We start from the raw sequence: 23,946 nt of genomic DNA, 5'->3' as shown, positions 1-23,946 counted from the left end.
CAGGGATTAATGAAGAAACACCCTGTCGAAACTTTTGGAGTAAAAATATTGAAAAAAACCCCCCACCTTAATGCTATACTGTGATACACATAACATACGCAATTTCTTTCTATCTGTAGTGTATTTCCTTCTCATCCAATGCCATTATGATACCACCAAAATTAATTTTATTGTAATTAATTCGTGTTTGGTGTAACATAGGTTTGCTCCTTCTACGACAGCAGTTATCTCCAAAGCCGAAATAGTCTTTCAGTGCTACTAGGGAATTAAAATACACTAGGAAAAAAAATTCTGTAATAATGTATTTTAACTATTAGCGTGAAATATAAGGAAAATAATTCACTGTATCCTGCTGCTTCTACTCCTTTTGTCTCTGAAATGGATCACTGCTATAGTGAATGTTTTTAATTTAGTCATTCCTTCTACCCAAATCACAAACAATTCTTCAGCCCTTTTTGTTTCATCTCTGATCTTTCAACCTCTCTGTATTGACCATGGCAACGCCTACTTAAGACAAACAGACATCAGTGGAAGTTTAGTCAGGCAGGTGGCAAACGCTGCAGAATTAAGACTCTCTCTGCCAGGTCTTTGCCTTAACACTGTCCGTCCCCTTGTCCCCACCCCCCAAGAAAACAAAGAACCAGAATGCAACCAAAGACCTATTACTGAATGTTTCAAAGACTGAAATCCTCACTACAGATGACATATTCTCTTTGTTCCAAGTCTCTGACTCTACTATTACTCTTCTTCCTCAGACCTCAAATTGCCTGTCAAAGTCTCATAACGTAGAATGTTCCTTGACTCTAAAACCTTATTTCGTTCTTCCCCTCTCATCTCTTGTTAAACCGTAAATCTGACCACCACCATTTTTGGCATATCACTAGAATTAGCCATCATTATTTTGGCCCTATCTCAGCTGAAATGCTTATTTATGTATTAAACATCTGATGATCGTATCTCTTTTAATGTAATTCAACAGAATCTCTAGGGTCAAACTTTACTATCTGTTATAATAGTTCAATTCACTGGCAGCAGTTCAAGACTGCAAATAGCTAAATATTTCATGATTCAAACCCACTACATTTCTTGTCTTCAGTTTGGACGTCTAAATCACCTCTCCTAACTCTGCTGCATTCTTATCACTTTCAATACTCTTCAGGAAAAACAAAGAATGTGACATTCATTTAGTAACTCTAGAAGTGTATCCCTTCCAAACACATGAGCTTAGAACATCACTAACACCTCTGTCTGCTGGTGCTACGTACATGCCTTGTGCCTCTTCATGCCCCACTGGGAGATCAGAAGGCAAAGCTCTGCCATGACCTTCTAGCCATTCCCTCATAATTCAAAGCAGCTGGAACTTAAGTTTTCAAAGGCAAGGACTGTGGGATCTGTATTGATTACAACTCAAAGTAACACAGTCACTACAAGGTAAGTGACAATTACCTTTTCTTTGCATTTGTACTGATGTGAGTCCCACTGTAGTTCACTGTCAAAGATGGTAATAATTGTATCCCTCAAAAATACTATTGCTCTCTCACCTTTTGACACTGAACTAGCACCAACTTCAATAAACAACATTTAATAAAAATGAACAGATGGATACATAGAATTCATAGAACTCGTAGAATCTCCTGAGTTGGAAGGGACCCACAAGGATCATCAAGTCCAAGTCCGGTCCCTGCATATGACAACCCCACAGTTCACACCGTGTGTCTGAGGGCCTTGTCCAGTCTCTTCTTGAACACTGTCAGGCCTGGGGCCGTGACATCTCCCCGGGGAGCCTGTTCCAGTGTCCACCACCCTCTGGGTGAAGAATCTTTTCCTAATGTCCAACCTAAACGTCCTCTGGCACATCTTCCTGCCATTCCCTCGGGTTCTGTCATTGGTCACTAAAGAGAAGAGATCAGCGCCTGCCCTTCCTGCTCCCCTTGTGAGGAAGCTGGAGCCGCCATGAGGTCCCCCCTCAGTCTCCCTTCTCCAGGCTGATCAAACCAAGTGACTTTAGCCGCTCCTCATATGGCTTCCCCTCTAAACCCTTCATCAACTTGGTAGCCCTCTTCTGGACACTCTCCAGTAGCTTTATGTCTTTTTTTATCCTGTGTTTCCCAGAACTGCACCCAGTGCTCCAGGTGAGGCCGCACCAGTGCAGAGCAGAGCGGGACAACCCCCTCCCTGCCCGGCTGGCCGTGCTGTGCTTGGTGCACCCCTTGATGCAGCTGTTTCACAGATTGTGAATATCAGAATAGTTTTGAAGCAGATAAAAAATATTGCTTGACAACTTCAATGACAACCCAAAACTTACCGTGTGTACTAATACACAAAATAATTCAACTCTGTAATCTGAGACAGCACTGTGGAATTTAGAGAATTCTTTCACTACAAACATATGAGAACAACATGAAAGAATGAGGCTTTTTGACACAGGATAAAATACAAGGCACAATTTCTTTCGAGATGGGGAACTTTAAGAACACAAGTAAATTGACTGATTAAGACAAACTCAGGCATTATTTTGTCAATTAAGATTGGTCTCTTCTCAGCCAACCTTCTGCACAAAAGCAAACTTTGAGCCCTTATCAGTGTTACAAGGGCAGCAAGGCACCTGTCAAAAATTCTTGATGCCCCCATAAGTCTGATAAGCAGCACCTGGTACTGGTAACTGCACAGTGAGAGCACACCTCACTGCAGTTCTGAGACCTTTAAGTCAAAAGTGATGAACTAGTTCTTAATTTCCAGAGGGGTAATGACACAGACAGACTTCAGTGGTGTATATGTTTGTTTGATTTCCTCAGGTCTAGAAAAGGATGAAGATTTTCTTCCACACTTGGGATGATCCCCTTCTTTGTTTCTATTTTATTCAGAAAAATGGTAAGTTTCCTTCTCTCTATAAAGAATTTAATATATGAAGCAAAATAATTTTTCTCTATTCTCAGCTGTTATTTTAGTCCCAAATCTAATGTAAGCAGTTTCTTCATTTTTGGATTGGATATTCCCTGTCAGGTGTGGTTTATTCCCATTATTTTTGGCCTTTATTTGGTGTTAGACAATAACAATGAAGACAAGAGACCCTTCTTAGAGTAACTAGTCCTGAGTGTGTAACTATGCTGCGAGATCTACGAGGGTACTAACACTGGAACAACTTTCAATACTGGCATATCTTTGATGGCAGCAAGGACTTGTTTCAGAATGCCAGATGCCTCTAGCAAGAAGGCACGCAGCTTGTGATGGCTGTGGTTAGGACCACAACAACTCAATCCAAATAACCTACAGCTGCAGGCGTGGATGAAGCCTCGGGGGATGGGAGAAAAGATGGGTTGTCACAACTCCAAATGTTCTCACAAACCCTAAAAAAAGCCTCCTTTTGCTTGTATCAAGACTGGGATGATTGCTCCCATTGGGGAACAGGATGACTTTTTAAGCAGAGAAGCGGATTTTATCTTCTGCCCATTCTTCTGTTTCAGTCCCCATCTCTAAGTAATTTCTCGCTACCAACAGATCGTCTTCACTTGATGGAGTTAAAATAGCATTTCACAGCCTCCAGAGTGCGGTGATAGTTTAAATGGTGAGGACTCCATTCCCTCTAACAGAGTGGGAAGGAGAGGCATCAGAGAGGAGAAAGCCCTCTAGGATCTGTGCTGCTCTTGGCATGAACGCAGCCCCAGTGTCTGGGTGGTGCTGACTGATGGACACGGCTGAATTCTCCAGAACAAATCTTAAACATACATGCAATAACCAAACTAACAGCTGGGCTTTTGCCCCATCCCTTTATACTTCTGCAAAGCAGTATATGGCAAATGGATGGGGATACTCAAAAGATTCAGAGCTCACATTAAAGGAGTGCATTTATACCTACAGTAACATTGATGTTAACACAAAAATGCTATTATTTGTTACAGGTATCAGGTAATGTTACCATCTGTCACCACACAGTTCACTGAAGGGTTTCTGAACCACCTTAAACTGCTTTTTCAAGGTTCTTACCTTTCACTCTGTAACTGAGGTCTAGTTGTTTTGCTTTGTAATCAGTCAACAGGGCCTTCATTTCCATTCAATAATTAAAACAGCAACTAAGAATACATTCCACAGCAAACACTTGAAAAAAATATTATGACTAATTTACACAGTGTAAAACACTTCAAAATAATCTGCTTCAGGAAGAAGTTGCTGCTATCAGGCCCTTTCATTCTTTAAACATTGCCAGCACATTTGTCTTACATGCCTCTTTCTCAAACTAGTGTTGCTGTGCTTCATGATTCTCTTTACAAGGAACTTGTTCTTGAGCAAACACACTGTACCATCACTTCAAAACCTTCTTCAAAACTTTCTTTAGCAAGCTAAAAAGAAATCAGTCCCTTTATTAGTAGGAGGTAAGAGACATGGATAATTTATGTAACTACATCACAGAACTAGAACTGTGAGAGCTGACATCTACCTGCTGCAGTTGACGGGAGTGCTTTCCCTTCGCTGCCTTGCTCACTGGCTCAGAACTCTCTTCTGCCAAAGATATGAGGCACAAAAAAGAATTGGAACAGAAAAGCAATTTAGGTAGCTGTTTCTCCATTTGGCAAAAACTGGGCTTGTCTGGATTTTTTTTCTCCTCATAAATTTGAATGGTAAGAGGATAGAGACAGCTAGTTGACAAAGAAATTAAATGGGTGTTAGCATCCTCTAGTATCCAGGATGAAGCTCTGAACAGAAAACAATGTTTGGACACAGCTGTGAATATACATACATTGCTGGGGGTTGTGATTGCTATCAGAAAGAAAGAATGGTTTTTTCTTCATAGAAAGAGTAGCAATATGCAGTAAAAACCACAGAAATTTATTGTTGTGGTCAAAATTCAAGGGTGTCACTGTAATAACTCACCAGGATGAACCACATCTTTTTTAAAGTACTGTAAGTGACAAATGGGCTCATATGAAAAACAAAGGGCATAGCGAACACCCTATGAGCAGTGCAGGTGAAAGCATTAAAGATGCAGATGATAAGGATGGAACCTTTAAGCAAAACCATATGCATATAAGCAGAGGCTTTATTCACAAACATAGCCCTATAGTAACTGGAGAGGTAACTGAAGTTTGAGTCTGAAGTCTCCAAAGTACTGGTCAGAAGTGCCAGTAATTCAACAGCCTCCATCCTGGATTGGGTAAACTTGTTTTTTGCAGTAAAAGAATCCTAAAGGTGACACAGTGCATTTCAGGGGAAGAAGAATCCACAGATACGAGGATTATTTTAAGTAGGAAGAAGCAGAAACGGAGTTGCCTGAATTGGGAAATAGACTTCTAATGCTCCTCCAGCTCTTCTTAGAATAACAACAGAAGAAAAATTAACGTTAGACAGCAGCTATCTCTAAGTAGCAAGCACCTCCTCAAGACCTCTGGAGATAAGGCCTACGGTGTATGTTCTATAAACATCAAGAAATCGACACTCTGGGGAAAGCTGGCAAGAGGAACTGAATGATGCTGGCGACTCTTCTTCCTTTCTCCCCTGTGTTTTCCAAGGTATACTAATCAAGCCTTATTATTCATGAAACTGTGCTTGAAGATGAGCTTCTTGCTAAGATATTGAACTCATCTTCTGGGACTGCTACTGCTAGGAATTTCTGGGTGCTGGTGCTTTCAAACCATGATTTACAAAATTGCTTCCCTAGAATTAATAGAATAATATATATGCACACTTGCACATAAGGAAAAGTGAATATCATTTATATTTAAAGCAATGCAAAAAGATTATAATTTAAACTAAGCAAATTGCAATTATTGCTCAATCTTGTTGAAGGATTATCTTCTAGTTCATCTCCCTGTTGGCAATACATTTTCAAATGAAATATTTGAACATTGAAGTGGTTTTTTAAATTATCTCCCATATATTTTTCTTGCAGCTATAATTAGAATCTAAACCTATTTTATTCTGAAGGACCTGGAGTGGACCAGAAGATGTGCAAATCAACTGTCAGTGATTTGCATTCATTTGCTTTTTTCTAAGATAATAGGATGCCTTGGATGTTGCTGCAGATCAAATAGTGAATTAAAAATAGTTAATTAAAATTTTAAATAAAGTGAATTAAAAGTTAGAAAGACAAGTTCTTTATTTAGTATTGCTTTTCTCAAATCAACAAAACGCTTGATATTTCTAAATTCAAAATAACTTAAAAGTACATGCTTTTTGAGCATCTTCAAAAGGTTTGCCACTAGGAGTGTCATGGAAGAGTTTCTAAACCTATATTCTGAATGTTAAACACTTCAGTATAGCATTGTACGAAAAACTTAGCGATACCTATTAAGATCGGTACATTAACTGAAAAAGTGTGGTCTCTCTCCTTTTATCCTGAACCGTTGAATGGGTCCATTGGTTTTACTGTTTCACTTGCAAAAAAATTCCAACCTTTATATGCTATTCCCCATTTTCTTTTGGAACCTTTTAACAAAGAATTTGCAGAACACATCACAAAAAACTGCCTACAAAAATATAGCAATAAAAATATATCAGCTATACTATGGATAATCTTACTTTTATTGACCCCTAGTCAAAGATAATTATGTGCCATTTTAAAGTATTGTTGCATTTGAACTGTTAAGAAAGATGTGCGGTAGTCTTGGTGTAAGTATTTTTACTATACTCACTCAAAAACGGAACGTTTATTCCTCCGAAAACTTGTATGGCTAGATGTCTCATTTTAGTTGTCAAGCCAGTGACTTCTATACAACAATGGTCTAATTCTGTCAACAGCATTTATGTGAAGCACATTCAAAGCTTAAGGGAGAATCTAGATTTCTTATATCAGAAATAAAAGATCACTATTCAGTAGCCTCTTATTTAAATAAGATGTATCTGTTATGTTTTGTTTCAGATTTCTTCATTTATTCTGATGACCATCCAACATTTGCCACTATGTAATAATCTTCAGTATTACCTAAATAGTCTTTAGTATTATCCTGGGCTTTTTCCTGAATATAGCTTTTTGTTGTTATTGTTGTTGTCTTCCAGATAACACTGTTCACAGTTAACAAGATGGTGAAAAATCATTACAGGTACAGAAATTATGGGGAAGTGCATATTAGATTGCTGCCTCCTTTGAGACGAGGGTTGTTTTGTCTCTTTTAGTTCATACAAAGGCATGAAAAACACTCCATAAATTTTCGGTTTCTATCTAATAAAGTCATAATCAATGATTTAGTTGTCAAGTATTGTGGTGGAGAAAAAAATTTTCCCTGATTTACGCTTTTCAAGACTGGCTTAAGACTGGAGGATAATTACTTCCCTGTATTCCTTCAGGCATTTCTTTACTCACTTCCTTCTCAATCTTTTAACTCCTTCCCTTTCCTCCCTTAAACTACTCGCTTTCTGGAAAACAGCTGAGGCTCAGGTTTGTGCTTATCTATTTTAGTTTTTTTCCACAACTCCAACAGAAGTCTTGCTCAGGGCGACATCCTTTAGATTACAGCCGTCATAAAACAGAAGCGTTACAAAAAGCAATGCTGATATGAGGTCTCAAAATTCCTTGGAAACATCTTTCTTAGGCAAGAGCATCAATGAATGGGTCCAACCATTTTTATAGTTCAAAAGCCTTACTTATTACAAAAAAAAAAAAACAACCACCCCCAAACCCAAACCTAACAAAACCCCACAAATCTCTTGAGGGATACAATAATAATAAAATGGCACTATATGATCATGCATAACCTATTTGCATGTTGATGGCATATAGCAGTCTGATGAAAAGATTTAAGAATCAAATGAAAAAGAAACAGGGGCCAATTAATGTGATGTTCAAAGGACACATCGAGTTGGGATTTTTTAGTATATAGTGAAATACTTGTGTTGCATATTTCCATCCCATGACTGGCTAAAAAGATCAAAGCTTTTTTATTCCATATTAAGAATGACAGAATATTACAGCAAACATGCAATAAGGAGAAATGTAATAAGCTTCAATAAAAGATGATAATAAAGTTTGATAAGAACTTTTGGAATGTCACCAAATCTGGAATGTAAGATGAAAGCATCTGCATGTAGAGACTGTAGTGTGTTATTTGGAACCCCATGGAGCTAAACTGTGATTAGAACTACATATTTTTCCATAAATTAGCTTTTGTTTTGAATTTCCTGCTGAGATCATACATAAGTTGATTGAACGTGCAAGTCAATATATAGGTTTTCTAATCCTTTGCTGTTTGTTAGAGCAGTCCACTTGTAGATCAAAGGTATGTGATTGAGGCTAAAACAAAATAACCTATAACCTCCTCACAAAACTTCTTCACAGTGATTTAGATCTATCCGTGATAATTACCACTCACTTACCTGAACTGTGCAATTATGTAGATCCAGAAACCAACCTCTACACGCAGATCAACTTGCAAAACCACAGAATTTCCACTTAAATCCATGTTTAAAAACAGAACAGACACACTGAGTTCACCATCAAAGAGGCCTTTTTATACAACTCCACCTCACCTCAACACCTCCAATATAAACTTGTAAGCCATTAGCTACCTGCATAAGCAACCAATTTTGTGCAAATCCTTGGTTCAAATAACTAAGGTTTAAGTCAGCTCAGTGACTGCATTCATCCCCCTACTGAAACCTCTCGACCCCGCTTTGCAAATTTTAGCTCGGTTCCTCACAGGGATGTAGTTCCTCACTACATCCCCAGGAATCACGGCTGCCCAAGCAGCTGTGTGTCTGGGCCAGAGACACACAGCAGGGACTGTGCTGATAGAGCATCCTTTATTATATGCTCATTAATGCATTTTATGTGCATTGGAATAACACACCCTGTTCCTGCAGAGGCCTCAAAAATGTGAGATGTGGCTTTTCTGAAACTACTTCTGTGAGCAAAGATATACTGTAAGTACATGAAAAATGCTACTAATAAAGAGCAAACAGAAAAAATAATGTATCATATATGGTTTATGAAAGGAACCTATGACATAAAGACAACTTCACTGTTAATTGTTTGTCAGGCCAATGTTTTGTTGCTTACAAGCCAGTTTGTAAGCCACTTTGTATTTTTAAGAGTTATGTAAACCTTGGGAAAAACAAGTTAGGATTGCAGTTTGGCATTGATTTCTCCCCCCTTAAAATAAAATTAGCCACAACACCGAACTATAGAATTTTACAGGTGATATTAAGAATAGGCAGTCTTAGCTCTAAAGTAGCAGTCACTTATAAAACTGCTGGAGAAAACCAGCTACTCCTTTTACTGTGTGAAAAGATACTGGATCAGTAATAAGGATGTGTTTTAAAATTATCCTCTACTTTTGGCTCCAGCTGAAATGAAATAACAAGACGGATTGTATCTCTCCTTTTCAAACACGTGGATACCCCAGTATCATTACCTCTGTGTGAGATTACTAGAAGCAGAGAGACAGAAAGAAGCTGCTGGGGATGAAAAACCTGGCAAATAAGTTGAAAAGATAAAGAACTATTCCTTAGCAGTGATAAAAGATTTGGAGTCAAATAAGGACACACTCTCCAGCAAAAGTGCCTCCATAAAACCTTGGCATTTCAAAGATGAAAGAGAAGACAAAACAAGAGATGAGTTTGGAGCTTTCACAGGCGAAGATAAATTTATTGTACCAAATTATTGTGTTATACCTTGTGAAACCCATGTAAATCAGTGGTTAGCAAAGGGTGTTGACTCTACAGAGCTGCCTGTGGTTTTGGAGTTTTCAATGAGGATTATTGAAAAAAAAAATACTACTCTTCCTGTACCATAGTAATGGTAACTTGGAAATGGCATCCATGTGAAAATGAAAGAACTCATACTTAAGGATTCCTGTCTACTTCAGAGGACACCTAACTTCCATCAATAATTAACCACTGCAGTGGGGTAATCACACCTATATAAAGCCCATGTGTTCTTGCAATCTCAGTCATAAATGTAACATCAAATGATATTGCTCACAACAAGTCTGGACACGTGTGCTTGACCTTTTTATTCTAAAGTTCCTGTGTATGGAGAGGTTTACCAAAATCTCATCTAAATCAGACATGTTTAACAGCATGAATTTTTTAAAGCATTCAAAAAGAGACCAAGCAGTTCTCTTCGTAGAAAGATTCAAGGAAAGACTGCAATTTACAGCAAAGATGCAATTTATACACAAAACTACCAGTTTTAAGACATGTATTATAATTCATATATCACAGCAGATAGCACATGTCTAAGAGCTGGCTTCTTTCTTCACAGACACGAGTTAGAAATTAATGGAAACTACCAGCAAAGAATAGAAGACTGTAACCTGATGTCCACAACAACTTGAGTAATCACCTGAATGGACATCTATGGACAATGACATCATGACATCTTGCAGTTTATTACTTCACCTGTTATATTGCCAGGATTACTGAGTTTCAATTTGCTCCACTGGGCAAAAGTGGAAGAGTGACAGGACTACTGCCAAAAACCCTGTGACAAATCTTAATTAGAATACAAGCCTTTTTCGGAGCAGAGGTGGGTATGCTCCTTGACGGATTAACTTTTTTAATCCCTTGAAATCTTGTCAAGTCTCTTTTAACCTCCTGACTGTCAATTACGTGTTCCTACATCCTTCTGTGTGAGGATTATCTTTCTCAATGAACGATTTACTCTCAGTGCCACTAACAATAATAGCAGGTGACATCCACATCACCAACCAAATATTAATACCGTGCCCTCGTGAAATAGTAAATATCATATTATGCTTTGCACTTAGTCTAAAATACAGTAACTAGATTTTTGCTTAAAAAACATCAACCAAAGGCATTATCCACAATGGTATTCTTGCAAGAAACAAGAAAATATATTTAATGTTCATGCTTCAAGACACAGATGTTTAACATGTTTAGATTTTGTACTATTTCAATGAAAAATGTTAAAAACATTTTCAACCCGATAAGGTGGTGAAGCATAACAACTTCATTTAATGACTAGTCATTCTCTTTCTGTCTTCCAGTTTTGAAAGAAAGAATGTGGTAAACATAAGAAATGACATTATTGTTTACAAACTACTTCCACACTAAGGAGGCACAATGAGCTTATGGGCACTGCTGTAAACATTATATAGAACTCATACAGATATCTAAAAGTCATAGCTATGGGATGACAAGGAAAATGCATTTATCTCATGTTAGACATGGCTGAAAATCTCTGAAAATCTCTGCAATGCAGAAAGTCATGGAAGTACTAGCTGTAATATCAAGTTTCAGGTTAAAGCATTAAAAAAGTGTGAATAGTCACATGTCTATCTGAACGGAAACTTCAGACTTCGAGGACTTCCCTAAGGTCCATTCAGGATGCTAAAATCCTTTCTCCCTGCTAATGAATTGTGCTGCACTGCATTCACCAGGTGTATGACTGCACACTGAAGGCCCAACTGAAGAGACTCTTTGGTCCTGCCTTGCCATCAGACCACACACCTGTTCCTTCTGTCAGAGAAGAGCAACATGTGGCACCGATGTCTAAAACAACAGGCAAGCGGATTTGGACAGGAACAGAGCTGAGCCGCACACGCTGGGGAGGCAGAGCCCTACACAGAGCTTTGCCATGACAGGCAGCCAGCTTCTGGCTGCCCACGATGTTTGGAGCTGGGCGAGACCTGGAAACACCCATTCTGGACAGAAGCAAGACATCACTATGTACCTAACCCACAGCTGCTTACTTTGAGAGGCAGCCAACCCAGCTCACACCAAGCCTGAACTGATATGGGAAACCTTTAATGTGGAAAAAGATGACACGGAACACTGCTGCTGCCTCCAAATGCACTAGAGACACCCGGAGCCTTCCCTAAAAGCCCCGTGGATTCTTAAAATGAGAAGCTGCCTATGACTTTGCAAGGAGCGATGTACTTTCTATAGTGCTGACACTGGCTGCCTTCACAGCTCCAGATACGAGCACACACTGAGCATGAACACAAGACACTGATGAAGTTCTCCTAAGTGCCCGGTGCAATCAGACTCCACTGAGAAGCCATGCTTAGGTAGCTGATATGCTTTCTCAGAAAGGTTCATTGAAGACAAGTTCCCCTGCTGTAGATTTTTGGATGGCAGTTTGAATATGTGGATTTGGTACACTGTAAAATCTCAGAGCACTTTCTTCAAATGATGACAACAGACCAAGAGGAAAGGCAAAAGTATTTCTGATTATATATCAGATATATAAATGTATTAGTCTAACTCCATGCCCCTAATTTGATGGAAAGAGAAATGGGGTGAGAGCATAAATCTGGCAAACTGTAAAAATCTGCCACACCTTTGCAGACAGGGAGTATATTTCCACCCCACACACCTCAGTGAAGCTCCAGTCATAGTTAAGGTCCCAGTACAACCCAAGAAAGCAGACAGAAATGAGGAGAGAATGTGGAAAAAACCCAGAAGTTCTTGATGAAACTCTCAGTGACAACAGCATTACAATACTCAAAATTAAATGCAGGTCAAAGAGAAAAACAGTTTCTATAAACACATAATGAAAGTAAAGGTGATTAATGGCAACTAAACTATATTCTCCCTCATGCCTGTTAATTACGATACCTATGCTGGGTATTGTAATAAAAATTCCATTTAAATGGCATTATTAATGAAGTTGTTTTCCTCATTCCTGGCAGTAATTGTGCTTTACAAACAGCAGAATAATATTAACTTGGCATTACAATCAAAAAGAAATATTATATTGTTCTTTATTGACAAAGTAAAATAGATTCTTTTTGATTACAGTTCTATTTAGTCATTGCCTTAGTCACAAAAATTGTGACTATAATTGTCATGGTTGTAAGTCCGTTTGTTTTGGGGAGGGTGGTTCTGCCCAACTATGACTTCTGCCACTGAGCCCAACAGTGAAAACATCTTGTCCTCCACAATCTGGGAACAGATGTGAATGCCAGCAGTTGTCACACTATATCCTGAGTAATACGGGAAAACCACAGACAACAAACTCGGAAACAGCACTGGAGACACAGAAAGTTAATCTTGGTCTGCAGAAACAGACAATTCTCTAATTTTTAAGGATTACTTACGACTCATCTGCAGGATAGTTAATTGACCCTCAGCTGTGATTTTCACACCCTGTACCCTTCTGTGTCAGTCTCCTCTAACGATTAAACTGGTTTGCGATTTTTCCTGGCCACTTCCTTCTTGTCTTTCTACCTTAAAACCTCTTAAGTTGCTCTGTTGTTATTCTCAATAAGTTTTTGAAATAACTCTAAAGGTAGCTGTCCATTATTAGAAATCTATTGGCATTTGAATTTTCAGCTTACTTCAAATATCTAGAGATAACGATAAAAAGCAACATTTTCAGATAGACAAAAAACATGAATGCACAATACGATAACCACAGAATAAGGACAATGTATCTATTTTTATACGAATGTGGAAAATACAAATTATCTGTAATTATCAAACACGGCTTTCAAGTCTGGTATCTCTTCTCCATTCACATTTCATTTGTAATTTGCATTATGACTGTATGGTCATATCTGTGTCATAGCAGAACAGTATTTTTTCTACTGTTTCTCATAGAATGAAATTTAAACTACAATATATGTTTTCCCAGAAGATGTTTCAGTTGTTAAGTCTAAATGTTAGACTGTTAGCTTTCTTTTCTGTCCAAAATGGATTTGCTTAACTGTTCACAGCAAGCAGGCATGATAAAAATAGTCCTGTGGCCTTTTAAATTATTTCTAATTAAATAAAATTACTTTTTTTTTCCCCCTACAGAAGAGATGTCCTTCTGTTATCATTGATATTAAAATATTTGCTTCATCACAAAGAATAGCTGGATGGTTTATATTCCCATCCTAACTGCTGGCTGCAGAGCTAAGGCTAACAAAATGATCAACCCCAAGGTGCACAGAGGGTAAAATTCTCAACACACTTGGAAGTATGACAGATTATTGTGAAGAAATCAGGACAGCAGAGGTCTGACTAAATAGGTCAGGTCTCACTGCATATTCAAAGAACATTTTCTGTTAATAGAAACCTATTTAGCAGACATGAGACAACATTAATGACAGATGCATGAGACTCTTTCGTGTGCAACTCTTCAAGTGTAGTTGACTGAATCAGGTGTCATGTAATTCCAACACTGACTGAGGAAAACTGCTCACCTCTTCAGTTCCATGCACAGTGAAAATAGCACTAACCTCTTGTATTGACTTAGACAATGTCAAGATAGTGCCACTGGCAATGGCGAATCAATTGCCAAAGCAATTCCTGGGGAAAAAAGAAGGGGTCTGATGCCCTCAAATTCTCATTAATTTCATCCAGTGGTTGAATCCACACTAAAGAAGAAATAATTAGTACAGTACCAATCAATCTGTTACTATAGCTGGTCAGAGTCTGTGCTATTCAACAACATATTGCAAACAACTCCTCCTGACTGATATAGTTCTCTATAATTGTACAGTGGATTTTTCTGCTAGAAAAATGACACTGAAGAAAAACAAAGTCCTCCCCCTAATAAAACCAAGAGTCGACAGAAAAGATCCCAAGAGGTAGAACTGAAGAATGGAGGTTACATACAAAACTTTGATCTGATGGCCATGTTTGACCTAGGAGTTGCTCTACAAAACTTTCATTCATTCACTGCAAATGACGGATGCTGAATGAGGCAGAAAGCCATGGGGAGGAGGAAGACAAAGTTCTGTTTTGTCTTGCACACTGCAAAGCTGGACTCCATTTCTGGCTTTCACACAGACTCCCTGTACAAAGTTTGGGTAAAACTACTACTGTGTATATAGGAAGAGGTCAAACTAAGGCAACTTCATATTTCTTACTCTTTCATGGCTTAAATTTAATACTGCTCCTCCTAGCCTTCCAAACAGGGAAAGAGATTCTAAAATGTTCATGCTGGGGGAAAAAAAAAAAAAAAAGGTCATTTTCTTCCCTGATTGCAAATCTGATTAAGGATAGCAGTTAAGCAAATGATTAGCTTGAAGAAATTCCAGGGTAATCTTGATCCCAAAACGAGGCAGTTTATATTCTTTATTTCCCAACTTTTTAACCCATTATTTCAGTGAGCTTTGAATCCTTTACTCTAGAGCTATTTTTTAATTCCACTCTTCTATATGCTGCTGCAGTACCTTTGGGTTCAGCATTTGCATGTCTCTGTTGTTTAATTCCTTCTTTCTCAACCATTTAACAGTAGAAGTAGCCACTAAAGAAAGAACCAATATTTTCCTCAGCTCGCTTCTGTTTTCTCTAAAAATTAGCAGGTCTCATTAACAAAAGTAAACATTTTGTACATTGTAGAATGGTTGAAAGAGACCACGAGGGCTAAAAAAGCAAGAATTATTCAGGGAGGCTGGAAATGAGACTTTCCTTTAGACTGAAATAACATTTTCAATTCCCTGCTCATTGCAGGGAGTTTGGACTAGATGACCTTTGAAGGTCCCTTCCAAACCAAACTATTCTATGATTCTTTGTGACTCCAGGACTGCATTAAGTGGTCTTAATGCAGCGTTTGCTCTGGTCTCTCCCTGTGCTGACATCCTCTGCTCTCACCTCCTCTCTGTAGACTTTGCAAATATAGGAGCTTTTCTTGTCAGAGTGATGGAAGAAGTGCAAGACAGACCAGACTCTTGACGTAGCTCCTTCCTCTGGCTGGGCTAATTGACGGAGCAGTAATTGTCTGAACAGTTCTGCAAAGGCAGACATGAAGTCTAGCAAACTGTCTCTTCTGCCTTATGTTGCCTGAGCAGAGGCAGCCAGATCTGAAGTCACTTGCTCCACCCCAAATCCACTGCAACTAAAATAAGCCTGGGCATGACACATTCATCTCTCTGTCTTTCTGAGATGGGCCTGGTTACACCACCCTTCACCAGGCAAGCCGTCCTATTAGTTCTTCAGTCTGCAGCTGCACTGTGCTCCTTATCCACGTATACTGGTGTATTTTTGCAGCAAGGGCTGTAGCTTTTTCACACTTGTAGCAATGTCTCCCTGTGAAGTTCAAAACATGTCTTGAACTGGCTTTACAAATGTGACAAGCCACCTCAGCTGCTGTAAACCACAGCAGACAAGCCAGACCACTGTGTTAGCGGCCTGTCACGGGATGCTAGAGGTCACGCAGTACCGCAGTTCTTCCCATCTTTTTATGTTATGACCAATTTCCTACTCAGTCATTTCCCTTTCACACCTATGCTATGAAACAGTTAACCAAGATGAAGGGCCGTTTCCATCTTACATTAATGATTTCCACTGATTTATACTTGGATGGCCTATTAAATGGAGAGTATTTCTGATATTACATCTGTACAGATGGGAAAACCACATATATGAATGAGTGTAATCCATTCATGGTTTTATGGACCCGAAGTTCTCTAGAGAGTGTCCCTGAGTGCAGGATTTTACATTTAGATTGCTGAGTTAGCTGAAATACGTGTAATATCACCAGTAGGCAAAGAGCTCCCTATTGACTATGGGCAGAGGAAGGCCCTTGTGCATTGTTTATTTCAGCAAGGATGTGAGCCGGCATGGGCCCATGAAATGTTGTACAGCTATATTTGTTTTTTACGGGGTATGTGAATAAATGATGTGTGGAGCTGAAAGCTCTCACTCACTGGAAAGCTCGGCCCTTTTTCCCTGCATACAGGAACAGAGGCACATTAGACATGCTTATATTTCTTAATGTGCCTGTGGGAGAAATAATCCGGTACGACTATCTTCTTGTGCCCCTCAGATACATAAATAATCTGGCTCTTCAGGGCTCAGAATCAAGTCTTCAATATTTTACTATCTGTATGGCTATTTTTCCCAGTTCTTGATAGTGATACTTCACACTGCATTCTTTCTCTTGTATTTTTCTATTTATTTAGTAGCAGATGTTTGCTTCTGACGACTTATGAGGCAATACTACAGAGACGGAGAGCAATTAATGTATTTTATAAATGGAATAATTTCAATCCCTCTTTCAAAGAGATGTAGTATCAAAGCTTAACTCTAAGCCATACCTTTGTGGTGTGTCCTGTGCACATTCACACAAAATAACCACGGATCCAGTGACTGAAAGGGAGGACATCAATGGCAAGCCCTGCATTTGCACATGTGCCTTCTGCTGTTTGGGGCTGGCAGCTGAGGTGCAAAGGCTGCTCAGGGAGCTCTCCTTTGCTGGAGCAGAGAGGAATTTCTCCAGCTACCCAGCAACCCAGTTTCTTGCATTGTTCACACAAGCTTCAACCCAATAAGAACTACTTCAAAGGCTTTATACATCTTATGCTGTGCCTTGAATTGAAATGTAGCAAGCCTGTTTCAATAAAGGCAACGAAGATTTAAGGATCATAAGGCCTTCTAGGCTTTATTATTAATTTACACTGATTTTAAAAAGAAGGAGGGAAGGAGAGATTGACTCTATTTCCTTTCCTTGACTTCTTAAGACTGAATCTGAGTGCAATCAATACCAAAACCAGACCCTTACATTTGTATTTCCATAACTGCAGTGACTTAAACTTCTAATTAACAAATCAGTTAAAAGAAAGTCTTTGAAGACCACTTCTTGACTCCGAAGTGAAAAAAATCTGTAATCTGGACAAAGCCACAGAAAAATTTACAAGCACAGAAAGAGCTCGATTTATTCTCTTATTAAAGTCAATGACGTTTTTCTCACAGACAAGCACTGCTCCCATTAACTGCCTAAAACTCAAATTATGTAATATTTATAGCAAACATCTATGAAATTAAGTAATTAAAGAGATGAAGAAATAACAGAAATCCTCTAAAATAAAAATCGGGAAATGGAATTTAACAAACAAATATAGAAAAGAGAAAATAATTAAAAATAACCCACAAGAGAAGAAGACGTCTCCATGTTCTCTGCATATTGTCCTTTTGGACAATTATTTTCCCTGTCTTGCAATCAAAAGTCTGTATTAGACTTTTGCTCTAGCTCTATACACAAACATATGAGTATGTAATGATGAAATAAGCGATAGTTAGCATTCCTAAATGCTGTATCAGGTATATTTCATGCAAAATGAGAGGGAAAGAGTTCCATGGATATGCTGCAATTGATATTCACATTACGGAATTTTTACAGCCTATATTTTACACATACCTTTGTGAGAACTAGACACCACATAGCTTAATTGCAGTTCAAATACTTCTTTGAAGTTAATTCACCCACTATCATGCTGAATGCTTGCAATATACTCAGATTTTCTATTTCCTCTAAACAATCGGGAGTTTTCATTAAATCATTGTTGTGGTTTTTACTGTTACCAAACACTTTGCTAGTTAAAGGTTAGTATGCCACAGTCCATAAACAATCCATCACACATCCCTATTCATGGTGACAATTACAAAAAATGGGACTCACCTATAAAGTAGGACAGCAGTATTGCCAGCAGCACTGAGACCCCTACAGCACAGAGTGCAGTACATTTCCAGCTACAGTACTTCGAAGACTTCTTGAATTTAAAAGCACTTCTGGATAGAGTGTTCCTAGGTAGTGGCCGAGTAGGAGGGGAATAAACAGAGCCGGATGCCATTGTGTACCCTGGCGTTGCAGTACTGAACAGCGGTGTGGTCCCTGTTCCTGTTTTGAATAGGAAATGCCTGTGGAAGAAAGAGTGTATGGTAAAGTATAAAAGTAAATAAAGCTGGAGTATAGGCAGTCATATCTCTTGTTTAATTTTGCCTATTTTTCAAATAGCTAACAACATTCAAACTACAAAGAGTAACAGATGCAAAACTTGTCAGAACATTTGCACAAAAAAAAAAGGCACTTTCACTTTAAGAATTAAAGACTGAAACCCGCTCAACATTAGTGATACACTGGCATCCACACAGGAAACAAAACTACCCAAAATACGGTATGGTAGGGAGGAGGTCTCTCAGAGTTCAGAGTTGATCCGACAAGTAGGGACATGCTTTCTGCTGCTGTTTATTTTTGTTGGCTTCCGCTACAGACTACAGGGAACTCCATTAAAAAGTCAATAATGAGCAATCTGACTGTAGCCCACACTACTTATCACAGCTTTCCTGGGCTAAGTACAAAGAAAACAGCAATCTCTCAGATACAAACTTCTGGCAAGTTTGCCAAAATTAGTCAGTGTGTCCTAAATACCCAGTTCACTAATTCATATCTCCTCACACATAATCTTACCATAACAAGATCTGATTATGGATATAGCAGCTAGTTACAGCCTGGGAAGTACTCTAAAGAAATATATTTAGTAAATGCTCAAAAAGAACCACAGCCAGCAACAGAAATGAAAAGCAATGCCAAAGTTAAGACACACTCCCTGAGTTACCAGTAAACTTAATGTTCTTCAATTAAAATTTCTAAAAGAAATATTACTCTGTGAGCCTCTCTACAGTAGAATCACTTAATTTTAGTTCATGCAAGCACAGCATAATTATTTTGGAAGAGCCTCTAAGCATGGCATATACTACCTGGAGTTTTTCTGATGCATGTATACAACTCTACGAGCAACAAAACCTCAGCCAAAGATCCTTGCACCACAGGTTTTTCCACCAATTTGTTACACTGGCAGCTCCGTAGTGTAAAGCTTGGCCTTCCCTAATTAGGCTTTGCAAAATGAAGACATTATAGCTAAAAATGGTAAGAAAGTACCCTGTGGAGAATTCTGAACTTACCAAGTGCAGGAACAGCTATACAGAACTAGAGAGGTGTCTGCATTTTTTTAATAGGTAAGAGACACTCATCAGTTGCTGATATGCAGGTCCCCCTGAAGCCAAGTGCATGCCTACCCTGTTTGCCTACTGCATGCCACCTATACAGCGTGGGTCAGAGGATCTGGCACCAAACGAGCTAGCTATGGAGGGGAAAGCCCTCCAGTTATACCACGGGGCACTGTGGACTGCATATCAGCTGATGGGACTTTCATCTTCCAGGACCCATGCTCAGATCCTTACATAGTCATGGACCAACCTATACAGGTATAGCAGCTTCATCACAAGCGGCTGTAGAGACACTAGAAATGAATTTGCCCCGCTGCAGCCTGAGAAAAATACCAGCAGTTGATAAGAAGGTTTGTTATTTGCAGGTGATTTTGCTACAGGAGGTTAACAGATGAACTAGAACGTCTTGGCATAAGCCTTCTCCTTGAACATATTTGCGTTACAAACATGATCCCATGAAATACGCTACATAGGTTACTTCATTTTGAAGTATATTAAGCTTGCTGGCAGTAACAACAGAAGGATATGCACTAGATCTACTGATGCACAACAGCACATTCCAATTTTTCTTGGCTTTTGAGTTCACAGGATTACTAACAATTTCAAAAGACAAACCTCTTGTGGTTTAAATCCTAAGAATGTACTTCATTAAAAGTTGTGACATTTTCTACATAGCAAACACCAAAATAACAACAACAACTAGCTCTATGTAAAAAATGTGTTACACCTTACAACACCATTACTTTGATTTTACAGACTCACAGAAGCACATAAATTCATTAAGTCCTGCTAAAGTGTCTTATTTAGTTGACCTTTACTGCTCTTTCGTTTCTGTCTACATATGGTAAATGTTATGTCCAGGTATATTTCACAAACAACATGTACATAGATCCAAAGAAAATGCCAAACACAAAGGTGGCTGTTTCCCTCTCTATGTGCAACGTGCACTGTTTTGGGGGGGTTGAAGGAAAGCCATGCAGTAGATATAGTAACACTCCTCCTAAACATCAGCTTCCATGTTAAAAAATAAGAAGCTGTCTGACCAACCTGCAATTTTCACATCTTCCTGCTCTCGCTATTGGGCTCAAGAGACTAAAAATGGAAACTGGCATTATACAAGCACTTGAATGCAACTCCATATACTCCATGCTTTAACAAAATAACACAACAAAAGAGTCAGCCTCTGATCTTAGTAAGAGCCGAGACGTTGGCTTTGGTACAGCACAGCCTACTAGAGACTGTAATCCATATTCTCAAAGCCTTTGGGGAGTTTAATCCCATAGATAAACTCGGGAGATGGCCGCGTATCTGTGGTGGTGTGAGCTGTCACAGCTCTGACAGTCCACCTCAGGCACCAAGGCAACAAAAGACAATTGCAACTTTTGTATGTGAATCCAAGAGTATGTAGTCCCAGGCAGCCCGCGGCACAACTCACTTTCAGCTACTCCTCCTTTGCTTCAAATCCCATGGATACAACGCCAGAGTGGTCACACCGGCTGGCTGGAGAATGCCAAGGGAAAAATAATTACAGAAAACCCAGCCTGGCACCATCCTCTGGGTTAAGAAAATTGTTTGGATCCCTCTGTTCCTAATGAGTGAAATTACTAACAAAGTTGTCAGAGACTTTTCGTGCTACATTAACTCTGGGTGATAAGTATTTAAAGTGTAATGCTATCAGACTTGCACATCTTGTCTGCCTCACTGAGTCATGCCAAACAGTGTTCCTAAGAGACACTCAGAAGGATATGGTATCTGACAACAAATCCAGGCTGCTTCCAGATAATGCCGAAATTCTTACGCTCTTGAAATGTAATCTATCCACAAATGATTTTAATTATCTATGTACCCATCTACCTTGGCTTTTCAAACCATGGAACTCAAATAGCTAATTTCTAAAGCCTAAACTGTTTGCACTACTTGACCAGGCACTGACTTACCAGCAATTACGCCATGTTTCATCTCAGAGGGAGCTTATAGCATATGTAATTGTGTATCTTCCATTCAAAATTGATCGTCTAACAAGCACTTGCTAGATCTTCATGTAAGCAGCACTTTAAATATTTTATTAAGCTTTAGAGTACAAAAATCCAGTGAATCATACTAATATTTTACAAGACAAGCTAACTCTGTTTCTATTCAATAATTCAATTCGCTTCTTAAAGCAAATAATCTTCCACTTTTATGTTTATTCAATATATATTTCCGTCTGCTTATTCTATCTATGGTTCTATTAAAAAGTGAAGTTAATCTTAACATTTTAGCAGGGAAGAATTTACTACCTGACAAATCTAAGTTAGAGACCAGTAGCAAAATACAATGTTATGTCATAAACAAATCCTTGGATGCAAAGACAGCTGGACACCCCCTTATTGCACAAATGGTAGGCATTTAACTTAAGCTTCTGCCCTTAAGACAGAAATGTGGCACCAAAACCATCAAAGATATCAGCTCAGAAAACAGAAGCATATGAATAAAAATAAAATAATAATATTTTTAATTTAACTCCGTACTGTCTGAGCACCAAGTGCTGGTGTGCGCCTGCTGACATGCAGATGATTTTCCTCCTCCTCAAGATCGGGGGGAAGACTCACACCAAATAAGTTTTTTTTCTGTGCTGCCACTTCCTCTGTGGAAAATAAAATTGAAGCATCCCCTAATAAATTCAGTAAATGGGAAAGCAGGAGGGGGAAAAAAGTGATAAGTCACCCCCCGCCCCCCGCCCCGAGTTGGGCAGAAAGATTAACTGAAAACTGTGTCTTTAGAGAAATGGATATAGATTATCAAAACACTCAAGGACAGTAAAGGCTCAGACCATAAGCCCAAATGCTTCTGATACAAGATAACCAGGTGTCCAGCAACAGAAATGTGATTTAGAATAACCTTCTTTATGAAAATATCTGTGACAAAAACTTCTGACCCCAGTTTAGAAGAAAATGGATACTATGCATCCATGAATGCAATATTACATAAACACCTCTGGAAGGCCCTCAACTCCAGACTGCCAGAAACATAGATATTATACAAATAAACTACCAGCAAGCAAAAAGGAGTATTCCACATTACTTTAAAATAGATTGGTCTCAATTTGTATAGAATTATGGCATAACTTTAACATTCCGAATATAACTTTTACATTAGACACGACTTCCTCTTTTGTAGCTTATGCTGAGATTGCTTCACCTTGCAAAAGATTCACTGCAATCTGTAGCTATGATTTGTCCGGTTTTGGGCATCATATGTAGAATGCTTTGCATGTACTTGGAAGACATGTCAAAGGGACTACTTCATTATTTCCAACAACTTTCTTGGCAGCATTTTTATTCTGTATTAAAATATTTCATACAGCACAACCACACCAATAGAGTGCTGAATCCCACGGCAAACATGTCACAACGTATTAAAAGTCACCCAAGAGTCTTTCACAAAATTCATACTAACTAAGGAATTGTGAATAAGGCCTAAGAAAAGTCTATTTAACTTCTCTAAGTATGTCAGAACATGCATCATATTTTATCACCTCACCAGTGAAATTTAAAGGTAGCTATTTTTATTTCGTGCAACATTGTTGTTTAGATGATGACTGCTGTCACAGAATAAAGGTCAATATCACTAGGCCTTATGCATCGACAACAACAAAACACTCCTCACCTTAAGAACTATAATATCTTTGATCCAGAATAAAACTGTATTTAGAATATATGTGCTTAAAAAACCTAAATCACTCCCTCCCAAATCTTTGAATCTTGTGTATTGTTATGTACTACCAGCGCCTGAAGAATCTGGAGCAAAATAAATCAATTAGTGTGGTGATGTTTCTGAATACAGAATTTCCACTGTGATCAGTAACAACGGTCACAGTATCATTGCAGTACAGGTTTTCCTGCAGAACTGTCTCCTGTACCGTCCCACGTGCAGTCTGGTTGGTTGGTTCCATGATGGTGTTAATGCTATGCAGCTCTTCAGACCATTACAGACCACCACCAGAAGACCACTGAGGAAGACCAGCTGTAACACTCAGAAGACCGCACTACAAAAGGTATCCGATGCTAGAAATTATCTCTGACCTGGACTTTTGAAGGAGGTCCCTGTCTAAAAACAGCGTAAAGGGTAGGATTCCCACAAGCATATGAGGCGCAATGCACAAGTTAGTTCATTCCAAAACCGTGGAGAAGAAGGATAATCTTATTTGATAGAAAACAGTTACACATGCAAAATCTAGGTGTAGTTGTAACCAAATAAGCAGAAACTGGAATTGCCACAGGAGGGCAGATCACCAGGAACAACACCCTGTCTGACAGTGGCCTGTACAACGGGAGGGGATGAACACCTTCCACA

General features: G+C 38.8%; 1 protein-coding gene across 16 annotated transcripts in view; it reads right to left on the bottom strand.

Annotated features, from left to right (window-relative positions):
- Window positions 1-23,946, bottom strand: part of TENM3 (teneurin transmembrane protein 3) — a 512,354-nt gene that overhangs the window by 98,016 nt on the left and 390,392 nt on the right. For all 16 annotated transcript variants that reach the window (XM_065634158.1, XM_065634155.1, XM_065634160.1 and 13 more), the window contains one exon: window positions 18,284-18,522. In XM_065634158.1, the coding sequence (XP_065490230.1) occupies window positions 18,284-18,522 (239 nt within the window). The remainder of the gene's footprint in view (window positions 1-18,283; window positions 18,523-23,946) is intronic.

Source organism: Caloenas nicobarica, chromosome 4 (assembly GCF_036013445.1).
Source record: "Caloenas nicobarica isolate bCalNic1 chromosome 4, bCalNic1.hap1, whole genome shotgun sequence".
NCBI classification, from domain to species: Eukaryota; Metazoa; Chordata; class Aves; order Columbiformes; family Columbidae; genus Caloenas; species Caloenas nicobarica.
The sequence above is the reverse complement of the archived record's forward strand: the minus strand, read 5'-3'. Positions and strand labels throughout refer to the sequence as shown.